The 14,846-nt window shown below is 38.4% G+C and overlaps 1 protein-coding gene across 1 annotated transcript in view; it reads right to left on the bottom strand.

Moving 5' to 3' along the window:
* Nucleotides 1-14,846, bottom strand: part of LRRC9 (leucine rich repeat containing 9) — a 52,796-nt gene that overhangs the window by 13,952 nt on the left and 23,998 nt on the right. Inside the window, 16 exon segments of the mRNA XM_032111623.1 lie at nucleotides 92-268; nucleotides 656-705; nucleotides 708-776; nucleotides 1,723-1,922; nucleotides 2,130-2,240; nucleotides 3,181-3,337; nucleotides 4,065-4,173; nucleotides 4,608-4,692; nucleotides 5,943-6,044; nucleotides 6,046-6,114; nucleotides 7,360-7,447; nucleotides 7,691-7,758; nucleotides 8,043-8,239; nucleotides 9,162-9,183; nucleotides 9,997-10,081; nucleotides 11,392-11,512. Coding sequence (XP_031967514.1) covers nucleotides 92-268; nucleotides 656-705; nucleotides 708-776; nucleotides 1,723-1,922; nucleotides 2,130-2,240; nucleotides 3,181-3,337; nucleotides 4,065-4,173; nucleotides 4,608-4,692; nucleotides 5,943-6,044; nucleotides 6,046-6,114; nucleotides 7,360-7,447; nucleotides 7,691-7,758; nucleotides 8,043-8,239; nucleotides 9,162-9,183; nucleotides 9,997-10,081; nucleotides 11,392-11,512 — 1,710 coding nt within the window.

Raw genomic sequence — 14,846 nt, 5'->3', positions numbered from 1 at the left:
AAAGGTCTCTTACATTGCAAGAGCCTCAGAAATAACAAGGTGGAGGACCAGATTTGAATCTTTTACAACCATTTGAAACCCTGCTGCCTGCCTTGTGCCATGGGTTGTGTGTGATGTTAAGACTGACTATGTTAGTAGTGTGTTTTTGTAAAATGTGTTTATCTTCCCTGGGCTTTTTTTAGCTGTTCCATCTCAGGTTGAAGAGGTACACTTTGTTTAAGCCTCTGATGCCCTCAAAAGTGATCACATGGTTGTGATTCACATAAAAATATTTGGTTAAAATAATCAGACACATTTAATCTTGAAGTAGACTTGGCTGGATCCAGAGCCTAGGACACCCCTTGTTTGGTATTGGGCCTGTTGAGGGAGGCCCAGTGTGCTCCAGGAATATTTCTTTATTTGTTAAAATGAAATGACCATCATGAAGGTCAGATGGATGATGAAGTGATACCACAGTGATGCTGTGATTCAAATTAAAGGTAATATAAACAGGCACCAAAGCTTTTGGCTACTACTGATACCCAGCATTCACAATCCAAGTTCTGTTTCCCGTCTGCATCCTGGCCCAGTCCTATCCTGTGGGCTCACCTCACAAAGCAAGGATATTTGTGCTACTGAATGTTCCTTATGAAGGAATTGGAGCTTAATTTATCACCAGGTCATAAATATTATTTAAGGAAGCAAATCCATTATAGCTCATTAAGCTTTAGAGGTGTTTTTAAGTCTAGAGATGTCCTGCACTGTGCTCAGGCTGTTCCTACTCAGACTCAGAACCCAGGCCAAAAGTAGATCAGAAATTACAATTTTGCCAGACATGCAGCCAAATTATCTAATAATTCTCTCCACAACTACCTTTAAAATGAGAAAACTTCAACTGATTAAGTGCAAATAAAATATTGTCCTACTGCTAAACCATAAAAAGACTATAAAATGGGAATGCAAACTGAGTGAAATGGTGAAAACTCAACAAAGGCTACAGTGACTCTTTTTCAGTTACTCAAAGACTATTTATTCTCTAACTTCTCCCTGAAATAAAAGTGAGCTGGGTAAGATGGGGAGTCAGAGAGAAGGGAATAGATGCTGCTGACACAAAGGAACTGACAACTCTTCCATTATGAAAGAGCAGCAAGGGAAGAGTGGAGCCAAGCAGAGACAGGCAACAGATCCTTAGGAAAAGAGGGAGGAGAATTGCTACTATCTTGCTGTAAACACAGAATCACTGGAAAGGTGGCACCTTGGTAAAATAGGAAGAGAATTGTTATTCACCTCTTTCTCCTCTTCCTTAAAATTGCCTCTGGAATTTCTGGGTTTTTCTTCCCCAGGCTGTATTCTGGTGACATCAGATTTCACAAAAAAGAAAATATTTTCTGGAACAACTGGCATAATGACATGAAGTCATGTATTTCATAAAATTCAAAGGACAGGCTGATAGTTTAGGTTGTGTCCTATTCTCAGATACATTCCTTTTAAACTATTTTTCTTTGAAATTTCATGCCCTTTACACAATAGGAAATGAAATTAGGATTCAGCCCAATAATTGTAATTCACATTGTAATTCACAGTTATGTTAAATAAATGTAAGTAGCATCAGAATCAAGCCCAAATGGAAACATTAATTTTTGACTTTCATGTTTGGTTTAGGTCATGGGCCAAGCTGAATAACAAAGTAATGATTACGTAATACATTCACTGTACTGAAAATCTGACAAAAATATCTCACTGGTACCTGACTAAATATTGGCCTTAAACACTGTAAATAATTGTGGGCTTTTTTCATTTCAGCAGTCTGAGGCCTGACCTTTACTGTCAGTTCCATGTTCAAAACATCATCATCATGTTACAAATCATAAGACAGAATAAATCTTTCTGTGTTTTTCTTTTCTTCTTCCACAGTTATATTGAACATAGATGCTGTTTTTGAGCTATATAAAATAAAAGACATTTGAAATATCCAAACTTTGTGATTTTTAATTAAATTATACATGTAATACTGAGTGTAAGATGAGAGGAGTTCGATTAGGAAATGAATAGCAATCAAGTCAGGAACTCACCTTTCTATAACACTGATCTTCTAGAAACTGGGTTTAATTTCTCGTAATCAAAGTGTACCAAATACAAGTGTAAGACACTAAAATCCAGCAGTGTATTCTGGCAGGACCAGCTCTTGGTCAAACACAAGCCTCTCACAATGCCAGTGGCTGAAGTCACAATTCCCCTGTCCCAAGGAATTGTGAATTCCCCTATCCCACATTTCCAAAGTGGATGGAACAGGGTAAATACACTGATGTTTTTTAACTAAGTCTCGTAATTTCAGAATGTTGAGTCGAAGGTATCTTTTTCCATGAAGATCCATCAGTTTAATTCCTTTCCACCATGAGAGTTCTTTGCCATACAGTCTCACACAGGCTGATAGAGGAGTTCAACTTGGCTCTCTAATACCCTGTGCAGAATAAACAACTGTCAGATTCCAGCATGAAGATCTCAGCCTGTCAAAGTCTGGCTTAGATCCTGAGAGCATGGACAGCTCTCCTGCAGTGCTTCTCTTCCTGCACTGTCCAAAACGACTCCATACTCCGGTGTGATCACCTTCCAAATTAGCTTTCAGTTCCTCCCTTTGAGAAGCCAGAAACAATCCCAGTTCCTTTATAGAGAGAGGTTGCTCCCTGTTAGCACTGAAAAGCTTGGAGGGTGTATCAGAGCGAGCAGGTTAAAGTAATTACTGGAGTTCACTCAGCTTTCTTGCAAAAAGCAGGGTAAAGCAGAATCTATCACTAGAGGATAAATATGACAGTGATTTAATCTGGTTACTTATAACTCTATCTCTCACTCTTATTTGCTAAAAACCTGTGGTTTTTTAAAGGTGAAGATTTCCTCTGTGATATTTGCATCTTGCCCTTTGCAACACTCACCCAACCCCAGAGTATGAGCAGTAGGTGTGAATCTGCTTTTAGTGTAGACTCGTGGCCCCTTTCACATCCACTCTGTCAACTAAACAGGCACAAACCTTTTGGAGAAGACACAGAGGAATCTTCTTGCCTGTTACTGTCTTGGAAAAAATGCACTTCAGCTGAGCAGAGAATATGTTCTGAGGAATGAAAACTCTGACACAGCCCAGAGTCAAAGATGAGTTTAGAATACAAATGTTAATTTAACCTTAACTTTATGCTAACAAGTGCATACAAATGCACACCATTGCCAGAAGCAAACGCATCATTTTCTTGGCATTTCCATGGCCTGAATACTGAATCAGCTCCTGGGTAGTTGGCTTGATGAATGGGATTCATTGCACAAGCTGGAGAACTGTGGCCAAGGGAAACTTTTGCAATTATCACTTTCCCTAAGTGAGGGAGGAAAGACACTTAATGGTTCTAATTCTAGCTTGGGGGTGCAGACAGGATAACACAGCAGTGATGTCAATGTAATAACAGTCAGGCTGCATCTTGGTCTGGCAAATGAATATTCTAATATGTAGTACATATTAATGAAAGTAAGTATTTTATCTATATTATGATTCTGGGTTTATTGTTTTATTAATTTAAAAATATACTTTGGCAAAAAAAGAAAAGGCACCATTCCACTGTGAAATCTGACATTTGTAGCTGGCTAATATTTAAAACCTGTGAAATTCGAAGTACAAGTGATTTCATAAGGAGTGGAACCTGTGAGGCCAGGTAGCCTTTGGATTTGTGTCATAAATACTTCATTACCTTTAAGACTTCCTTACTTTTTCTAATTTGGTTGAAATCTGACCAATCCTAAGCCACTGCAGTGACAGAGTCACACAACTAACTGGTGTCATGAAAAGATCAGACACATCTAGTTATTTCTCACTCTTCAAACTCCAGTCTGTGAATTATTCCCAGTATCCAAAGCCCTTTGTGGCGCTTCCTAATATGCCAAAATGCCACTGGGAGAGAATTCAGCAGTACTTCAGAGCTTCTTTCAAGGCTGCATGTGCCACCTCATGGCCATCCACAGTATCTACAAACTGTGCTTTCTGTAGCAGCAATTATTCCAGCCATACAGCACACATTTTGCAAGATCTCTCCCAAACTTTGAATTACCGTGCTTGAAGGACTTCTCAGGATCCCTGCTGGTTTTGCCTTCTGCCTTAGCTTCTTGTTTTAGAAACTCTGTTACAGAGAAAACCTTTTTTTTTTTTCTGTCAGACTCCTGCATGATTAAAGCAAGGGCCAGGTATCTTTATCTGACGGAGACCATCCCTTAAACATTTAAGCAAATTTAGGCAGCATGAAAATATAACTATAAAATAACATAAAATATAACATAAAATGTATGATAAGGGATGGCAGGCAGGGAAAACAAAGAATAATGAATAAGAGAGTGGTTTGTGGTGTCATTATTCCAACAGAACAAGAGACAGGTACCAGAAAATCAGAGCATTAGCTCTGTGGGACAGGATTTTTCCCCCTGTATGCTCATTTAGCATTTAACACCTGTGTAGCACTGGTAGGAAGGACACAGTAATAGCAAAATGATGTTGTGTTCAAATGAATACAAATGAAATTTGTAAAAAAAAAAAGGTTCACGAAACAACTGAGCCAATGTGTTCCACGGGCAGTGAATACAGGTGCTGCAAATGTTACTCTGGGGCCTTCCAAACTAGTCCTGCACCAGTCCCCACGAACTCTAGTGGGGGGCACTGGTGGGAAGTGGGTGTGAAGAGACAATCTGCAACAAAAAGAGAAAGGGCAAGGTAGGGAAAAGAAGATAATGAGGAGAAAAAGGCAAGAATAGACATTCTGACCATTTCATGTTTACACATAGCACAGCATTTACTAAGTACAACAGACTGTGATTAACACAAATTCCATAATACTGTTTTTCACTGTCATCATGAGATCACTTGTAAGACCTTTTTTTTCTTTTGCCTCTTTATAGTCAGTAAGAGGAGTCTCCATGTTCAGTGTTACCAAAAAAAAAAAAAAAAAATAAAATCCCCAAAACAAAGCCCAACCAAGCTATTTTCCTCAGGACACCTTCCACTAGGCCAAGTTGCTCCAAGCCCCATCCAACATGGCCTGGAACACTGCCAGGGATGGAGAACTCACAGCTTCTCTGGGCAACCTGTGCCAGGGCCTCACCACTCCAAATCCCCGGGCAAACAAAAGGAAAACCCCTAAAAAGATCCTGCAACGTAATTATGCCACTAACTGAAATAGTGCATCTCAGAATGGGAATGCTCTGAATCCCAGGGAATTTGTTTTGATCTTGGCAGCTGAAATGTTCTGAGCTCAGAACCGGCTGTCCCTCAGGGAGATACAATTTTGCTTTCGAGATTGAAAAGGTCTTTTTGCTCCCCTCAAGCTCTCAGCTTATGTAAATAAACTTTCACATTCTTACAGTAAATGCACTTTAAAAAGATGAGAAGCACCATCTTTACTAAAATCATAACAACATAGTCACAAATATCAAATATGCAAAGAAAGAAATGGATTCGCCAGTTCTGTCTCAGAGGTACAAGTGGGCAACTGGGTGTCCTCGGAGCACTGGTGACACAGCTCTGTGAGCTGCTTATGACAAAGATCTTGGCTCCATCACAATCTCAAACTGATTCTTGTAAGACAGTGAAATAAATGAGTGCAATCACGAAAATTTCAAAGTTGAGACTTAACCGGAAAATGTTGGGACTTACCTGCATGGATAAAATCCACCTTGTGACTGTCCTGACACGCATGTGCTGTCCTGTGAGACAATGAAATACAATACCTGGATGGGATTTGATTTATTTCTGAAGTCCAAGAGCCATAGAAACACCAACCACAGGGACTTCAGGGGGCTTCAAGCCACCTCTATCTGGGTAAAATGTCTTAATAATCTTCAATTACTTGCTGCTTTGCAAAATGTTTGTGTTCTTGTGAAGTTAAGCAGGTCATTGCTACATTAAATACCTCATACAACTTAGGCAGTTACTCTGCTACACTGAAAACTTCTTTTACAGAAATACCTGAAATTTCTCCTTGAATTTCAGGCTCAGAATTTCATTGGGCACTCTAAATATGCATTTTATTTTCATTCCCATGATACTCTTTGAAGTCCCAGATAGAGAATCATGATTGAATTATACAAAATGAACTCAACCCAGGTGCAGAAATGCATACAGAGAAGTAGTTAATAGTACTTTTTCTTGTTTTGCACTGGTTTTTTTTTCAATTCTTTCTGCATGATTTTCTTCTTTTTCCTACTCAGAAAAAAGAATTACAAGCATTACCTCTAGCCTGTTTCATTTCATTATAACTTTGCTCTCTCGAGTGGAGCCAAATAAATTTACTTTTTTTATTCAAGGGCTGCATTCCAAGTTAAGCACCAAATACCAATATCTAATCACATTGTGCTCCTTTCCTCCTTTTGCAATGTCATATTTTCAATCTGTTCAAATCCTTCTAAACCAGTCTTGGTTTGCAAATACCTACAATACTTTCTACAGTCAAACTTAAGAAAAAACTCCCATACTTCCATCTGGTACTGTAAGATTCCTTAAAGAATTTGTGGTAATCAGTCACCTTAAAAAGAGAACCATTCTAGAAAAACAGCAGGTTCCCCAGCTTTTCAATCAATGTAAAGTTTTCTTTAAAAAGAATGAGCTATAAAAGCTAAAATAATTACTGCAACTATTAAAAATGTTCTTTCTCAAAAATAACTGTGTGCTAAGATTACTCATCCAAAACCCTTTGGTTTGGCTTTCATCCCTACAAGGCTGATTTTTTAATTTCTCCTTGCCAGAACAAAAAGATCCTTGGCTCTAGAGAGTAGCATTAAAAGCAAGCAGAATTCTATTTATAAACAACCTCAAATGCAAATACAGGAGTACCTGCAGCTCGAACAAACATCCCTGAACAGGGAAAGAAGGCACACCTGAGGTGGACAAGCTTGGAGTATTCAAGCAGAAAACAGTCCTTGAAATACTGCCAGTCTAAATTTGAATCTCCCCTCAACCGAGCGTCAAGGTTGTTCATACAAAGGTTATGCAAGTGGCTTCCAATGCTTCTCTACAGGAAAGGATGTGTAGGAACTTAGAATAATCAAATTGCTGTTGTTATGAAGCAATTGGATAGCTTGCTTGTTCTTTTATATTTCCTGTCTAAAATCAAGGTCTTCATGTATAGAAAGAGAAGAAAAAAGCAACAAAAATCAGTCGTTGTGGGCTCAAATCTTTAGCTTCCACCAAGAGAAGAAGAGGAGGGGGAGTGTTTCCTTTCTTGTCAGCTGTCTCTAAATGGAGCCTGTGAAGCACTGATGCTTCAAAATACTCCAGATCCTTGTAATAAATTTGTCTTGTTAAAAATTATTTACTTGGAATCATAAGAAACAGCTTCTAGTTGGAAGTATATGGATTATTTAATGTCTTCTTCAAAGTGAGTGTTTCCCACTGTTTCCAATTATGCCAGCAAGAATTGTACTACCAAAACAAAGCTTTTCTTCATTTCTTCTTTGGAATATTTTAAAATTCTGCCTGTAACAACCGAAAAAAAAAAAAAGGACAAATTGACATAATTTTGATTTTTTGTAAACAACAGGTTTAGCGAAATGAGTGATTATTGAAAGGCTTGCTTGTTGTCTGGATTTTTTTGTTGTTTTTTTGTAAGTCTGAAAGTGATAGATGATCCCGCTGTAACTGGTTATAGTGATCCCAAAATGTGGATACACTGATCTTATACTGATCCACAACCCTGAGCTTCATTTTGAAGAAAGAGCTTCCGAGCCTTGCTGGCATCCAACCGTGTATCTGTGGCATCACTGACACCCTCCACATGCCCCATTAGTGAAGGATTCTCTGTGTGTAGACTTCGTGCTGGCCATTGATTTTAGATGAATTTGACTTGCAAAGTCCTAAGCCAGAATTGAGAATGACAAGAAAAAGAAGTCATAAAGTTCATATTGGAATAACAGGCAAACCTTCCCCTTCAAAAAAACATTTTAAAAACCCCACAAACCCACAGCACTTTGCTGGATCTCTATTGCTTAAAGGCCCAGAAAACTTTTCCAAGCATTGCTCCAATATGACTATTAACTAAATGTGCTATTTCAGTTTTCTGTCCCAGAATATTATTCTTTCCTCTAGTGCATTTATTTTTTTGTGAGACTGCCTTTTCAACAATGCATTTTCTGTGTCTTCCTTACCATGAACTGAATTTTCTGTTTCCAGATTATGACTCCTTAGAGATTTACTATTTGATATTTCATCCAATATTTGCATCTTGTTCAATTCACATTCCAGCTGATAAAAAACCCCATGAGGGCCCAGAGGCAAGAGTTTGCATTGAAATACAGCGGGAAAATTATCTTCTTTATGTATCTTTGTTCTGGTTTGGCCAAATTTAGAAATATATCCTCTGAGAGAAGGCAGGTTACCACCATCCCTCCCCCACCAGGTTCGGGAAAAATAAATTTTCCTCAAAGAAAAGTGAAGGAGATAAAACTATTTATTTAACAAACACACAGGAAAAGGAAAATAATGCTAAATAATAAAATCTCTCACTGTGGAGGAAAAACCTGGGAAGGTGTTCGAGTCCTCCCTTTGGTCTCCTCGGAGCTGGGGTTTGGCCCTGGGCCAGGCCCTCTGTGCCCGGTGGAAAGTTCTCCTGATGTGTTCTGATATTGAAACAGTCCAGTGGAAAAGGGAGAAAATCCGAAATTCCTGGGAAGGAAAGAAGTTCAACTCTCAGTCTCTCTCTGGAGAAAAAGAGGCTGAAAAACTGGCCAAAAGCTGACTGGAAAGCAGCAAGCCGGGTGCTTCCTTGGTCTCCTGCCACAGCTGGGGGAAAAAAGTCTCTATCTCTGTGTGACCTTGAACAAGCTGCAAACTGCTTTGAAAAAGTTTTGCTCAGTTTTTCCTTCCCCCTCTCAGGCTCAGTTTAAAGGCATAGAAAGGCACAAAAATTAATTTCTGGGCATGGGGCAGTGATATGGGATATACATCATAAAGTCACCCCAAGAAAATCTCCAAAAGATAAGCTCTCTCTATATGTGCACTAAAAAGCATAAAAATTCCATAAAATTCTTCTTAAGGCAACTTAGTGCACTCTGCTGATATTTCTCAATGTGAATATCATTTGAAATGTTGATATATGCAGTATCTATAGGCACTTCTGACAAAGAGTTGAGGTGAATGAAGCACATTTTTGCTTTCTACATATTACCTGATCCACATATGGCAGGAGCCTGAACCAACAGAGTCCTTGGTCTGTGTGCCCTCACTCAAAAAAAATCTGTTGACTCTTGATCAAAGCACTTTTGGGGGTTCTATTTATGTAATCAGCAAGATTTTACAGTTGTATTTTATAGATATATGTGCAAAGACTCCTGTTTTGATGCAGCTCCTTTTAAGAGCCCTTTGGTCAAAGCTTGCACCTGAGGATTGAGGCATTGGATTCAAATAATTATGAACCCAGCAGAACTGAAACTGGAAGTGGATCCCCTGCAATACATGAAGTGTTCTAGAAACTTGGTTGCTGCTTTTGCTGAAGAACAATGAACAGTGACATCATAAATGTAATAATCATTAATTATTTTCTATTTCCACTCAAAATGCAGGGATAGCATTTGGAAGATATTTTATTACAGATGAAGACAAACAAAGAAGAAGATACTAGATTCTCTAAAATCTGCTTAGAAACGCAGTCATTATTTTCATTTCCATTTACAACTGAACAGTCTTGATTTACAGTTAAATTGTGTCCTTTATACTAAAGGCAGTGAAAATTAAAAGTATATTAACAAATCCTACTGATATGTATTTTCTGTCTTCTTTCACATGACTTCATCAATGGAAAGGAGTCTGGAGTACACAAAGATGAGCCCTAGGGAGTTTTGACACAGACTTTAGGATGTTCAGGGCTGTGTATGTTGGGTATGAATCTGGACCATGCAAGTTGGTAGGAAATTTTTATTAGAATGAGAGAAAAATGAAACCATTTACATAAATCCTTGGTAATAATGAGAATGATCATGCTAAAAATGCTAGACTGGTACTACCTTCTTATTCTTCCTAAATTCCCGGTGAGGTTGACCTCTTGCACATTCTGTGGAGTATGTGAGCCCTGTGAATGTTTTAAACAATACAGTTTTAATCCAATATAGCACTGCAAATGCTGAAGAGCCTGCAGGGTAACAGGCAGATCATTCAAATGTAAAAACAAATTTGACTGGAGTCTAAACAATGTTGGCCTCTGTTGCGAACTATAGCTTTCTTTTGACATGGAAAGAGAGAATGCATTTTGCCAAGAGGGGATTAGCTTGGAAAGCCTCTGTAAATGATACTGTGATGAAAATAAACAGTTTCACAGCTGGGCATGAGGAACCTAAGAGATCATGGCTTGTGTCAGGAGTACTCATTAGCTTTTGGCTGCAGCCCACGTCTTGGCCTGGGGGAAATAATGAGAACTAAATCACTGATGTCAAGCATTTCTCTCCACGATGACACTGCAGTTCTTTGCAGTGAGGTGCCACTTCTGTTTGTAGTGTCCTTGCTAATAAATAGTCCTTTCTGGAAATGCTCTGCTGCCTTTACACTTGTACTTTGTCAGCTCTAGTTTCTCTAATTCCCTTTCCTTACCTATCACCATTCTTACATTTCTCCCTTCTCTTTTCTTTTTTAACAGATTTGAAGGTTCAGAGTGATTTGGTCTCATTCATCCATATCAGCATCTCCTGCTCTGACTGCTTTTGTTCTGGTATCAGTATCTCCCTCTGCCTTTTCTCCCATGTTCTTTCCCCAGGGAAAATGGACTAAGCTGCAGCAATTCCATCTCCCTCTTCAGGTGTGAAGAGTCAGGGAATCCAGAAAGCCACATGGTCTTCTGCTAGGAAAAGGCATTCACACAATTCTTCTCCCTTTATCTGCCAAACTGCTGTTCACAGAGCTCTTGCTGGTCCTGGACCAGCTTCCAATTCCAAGGTTAACGTGGAGGGGAAATACTTTTTCATTGGAGATAATTTGATATGTAAGAGCCTAAAACAGGATAAATCTTCCTCCTGAAAAGGAACTAATGTACAAGAATAAAAAAATTTCCAAATACTAAAAAAAAAAAAAGGGAAAAAAGAAACCATGGCAATCCTTTTACTAAGATCTACAGGTAGAAGAAAAGTAAAAAACCATTTTTGTCACCAAGAATCTCAGAAAATCTTTGAAAATTAGTGATTTCTGCATCTGCAGAAAACCTTGATGGCTAAACAGATCCAAATAATGTTTCAGCCTTAATTCTAAGAAATTGAAGTTAAAAGTTTTCCTTTTTGCTTTTCAATAATTCTAAAAGTTTCCTACTTATTAGACATATTTATATACCATACTACTAAAATACAATGCATTAGACCAATTAAAAGAAAAGAAATCATAGGAAGGACACCAGACTTACCTCCATATTCATCGGGTTATTTTCAACCAAAGTAGATTAAACTTTTTTAGAGCTTCCAGATTTTCAATCCTGGAAATCTCACTGCAATAACAATAAATCTTTTGCAAATTTGCACATTTTTGAAGATCATCTGTTTTCTATTTTCTCAGAAGAAGTATTACTTTGCATCACTGAAGAACAAAATGTCACTTTTTTTGTCAAGGTGTTAATAACTTGCAAAGAAAGTTGTTAGGTAGTTACAGATAATTTGGGATCCCACCCTCTGTGCAAAATTCTGAGACAGCTTTTCAATCAAGGCAACAAAGGAAAAATAGTATCAGCTACAACAATTCAAGATAAATAATTATATGTTTTAAAATAAAGTGTTATTTTCATTTAACTGTCTTGTATCTAACCAGTTTCCTGCAGAAGGTTTCAACTGAATTAATTTTTAAAAATATTGTTTCCAATGAGAGAGAAAAAATCCAAAAAGAGGTTCTAAATTACATAATCCTCTAATAAGTAACATTTGATCCATATATAAAATGGGATTTTTTAATACTTAAGTGAAGAAGTGCGAGATCCTGACTCCTTTGAACTGTGCCTTCTTCTTTGAACAGAATAAAGGAGTGTGAAATGAATAAAGTGTGAAAGAATATGAGCACTGTTGCAAGGTGCTGGAAATTGTATAAATTTGTCTGGAAAGGAAACTCATATTTAACTTCCCATCAAGCAGCACAGGAATCCACAGCTCCTTGAGCAACAGGCAGGTCTGAAATCTTTCGAATACTTTATCCAAGGAAAATGTTATATTAAAAAAAATAGTTATATTTGAGAAGTATTTTGTGCATACAAATTCGGCATAATCTGAGAAAACCAATTCTCTTTTTAGTCCCTCTTGATCAAGGTCCTCTTAAGACGATCCATTCCATCTGTACTGGAAATGCAAATATTATTCTATTTATGTCCACACTGTAAAAAATGCATTATGCAGTAGAATGTCTTAGTGCCATTACAGCCAATCAAAGGGAGATGATTAACATCAGATGTGTCTTTTAAAACTTCCTCTGCACTAAAATGTGCAGTGTTTGCAATTCTGGCCCTGTTTAGTATATAGCAATTAAGTAGCTCCTTCTCTGCTCCCAAAGCACATCTGCAAAGTATTACATGAGTACTTTATATCACGCCTCAAAATGCACCTTCCATCTAAAATAAAATATCTTTCAATTATTTTGAAACAGTTTTTCAAAAATTAATTTTCAATTATTGCATTGCAAAATCTGTGTTTCTAATAGAATTACAATGGGGATTGCAATAAAAGAAATTTAAAATTGGTTGGAATACTCCATTGCCTTTTTAATAAACTTTTTTTTCTTTTTTAGATTCCAAAGGTCCAGAAAAGGGTGTAGTACAAGCCCTTTTCACTGCCTTCATAAAGAAGGATGAGGAATTGCACTTACTTATCTTTGGGGAATTGCACTCAATTATCCTTGGACTCAGTATTTACATAAAGCATAAAGATGAAATAAAAACAAACCAGAAAGAGCTCATAATCCACCAAAAACCTCAATAAAAGCCCCTCTCTATGTGTGAAAAAATCTACCAGAATATAACTGAGAGTATGAAAACCTCTGCCGGAATGTTTTGAAGTAATCACACAGCTGCTATGGTTAATCTTTAGAATTAACATTTCCTAGTAATGAGTGGGATTCTTGCAGAGGTTTTTTGTCCTTTTGGTGGCACTTACACAGTGTATTAACCCCACTACACATAAACCCCACTACACCCTGAACATATCTTCTGTTATCCCAGGTTGTTCCAAGCCTCATCCAACCTGGCCTGGAACACTGCCAGGGATGGGGCAGCCACAGCTTCCCTGGGCAACCTGTGCCAGGGCCTCAGCACCCTCACAGTAAAGAATTTCTCCCTAAAATCTAATCTAACCTTGCCCTCTGTCAGTTTAAAGCCTTCCCCTCTTGTCCTGTCACTCCAAGCCCTTGGCAGAAGTCCCTCTCCAGCTCTTGTGTTGGTCCTTGAGACACTGGAAGGTTCTCTAAGATCTCCCTGGAGTTGGGTATGATGGTGGCTGGTGGTTGAGAGACTCTATCCATCCAGAAAGCAGTATAATGTAAGCTATTCTGACCACCTTCATAAGGAAGGATGAAGGATTGCACCCACTTCTCCTTCCATTGGACTCAGTAACAGAGTAAAAAATTCAGAGATAAGTATACTCAAAGCCTGTCTCACATTTCTGGACACATCTTCTCTGTATCTTCATTACCATGACCTGACTTTTCAGTTTCCGATTCCTCCCTCCTCACAGATTTATTACTCCATGTTTTACCCAACATTTGCAGATTGGCCAGCTCATGTTGCTCTCCCTGGAGCCTTCTCTTCTCCAGGCTGACGTACTCCAGTTCTCTCAGCCTGTCTCCACAGGAGCAGTGCTCCAGCCTTAATGGGGCAGTGGAAACTGGTTTTTTTTGTGCTCCTTAGCCCTGCTTGGCAGGGTTTGACAGCAACACAATGGAGACCTTCCCCATCCCTTTGCTGGGGTGCAGACTTCAGCTGCAATGACATTTCATCTTGCTCTGTGCCAGAAAAAGAGGGTTAGGGAGTTTTCCTCTGTTCTGTGCCATGGGAGGGTGTCCTGTCTGTGGGGCAGTTTGTCTTTGGGGCTCAGTGGAGATTAACTGTGCCAAACTGCAGGAGTTTACTAAAGCTGAAATCAATGACAAATGTAAGCCACAGCGGAAATAGGCTGTTGTCAAACCAAAAGAGAAGTGCTCATTGAGCCATTTACACTGGAATAATTTTATCAGTTGAAGATCAATTATAATTAAATCACTATGTGTTGTTGGGGCTTTTTTTTCTTCATTTTGTTGCAGTGAGACCAGCTGAACGTTTCCCAGGGGTAGGATTGCTCAGCAGAAAATCGGATCTTCACTGAAACAAATGTCATCAGAGATGTCTGATTTGTGAGTATGGAGGTTAAATTTATTGAAAATTGTAAAGATTTTTGTTGAAGCCTTTGCATTCCTGTTTTTTTAACATTTTTAGAGGAGAGGGAGAGAACTGCTCAAGCAGCTTCTGCCTCTGGGCCAGGACGGATCCCTCTGTCTGCAGCTCTTTACTTGCACTGCTTTTTCAAATCACAAGATGTCCCTCTAAGCCCACAAAAGGCAGAACCTTCCACACTTCTACCTTGCAAAGGATGTTTTGGCTTGGTCTTAGACTTCCCCATCTGTAGGTGCCTCATTTCACTTACCCAAAGACAAACGTATATATTTATATTTATATTTATAGTTATAGTTATAGTTATAGTTATAGTTATAGTTGTTACAGTTATAGTTATAGTTATGGTTAGTTATAGTTATATTTGCTGCTTCTTTTAGGAGAAGTCTGTACCAAGTTATGTCTATGAGTCCAAGTATGTTCTCCTGAATTAACATATCATAATGAGTACATAATGGAACAATTTGAAATTTAAAA

The sequence above is a fragment of the Corvus moneduloides genome, chromosome 6 (assembly GCF_009650955.1).
Source record: "Corvus moneduloides isolate bCorMon1 chromosome 6, bCorMon1.pri, whole genome shotgun sequence".
Lineage (NCBI taxonomy): Eukaryota > Metazoa > Chordata > Aves > Passeriformes > Corvidae > Corvus > Corvus moneduloides.
Note: the sequence above shows the minus strand (reverse complement) of the source record. Positions and strands in the feature narration are given on the sequence as shown.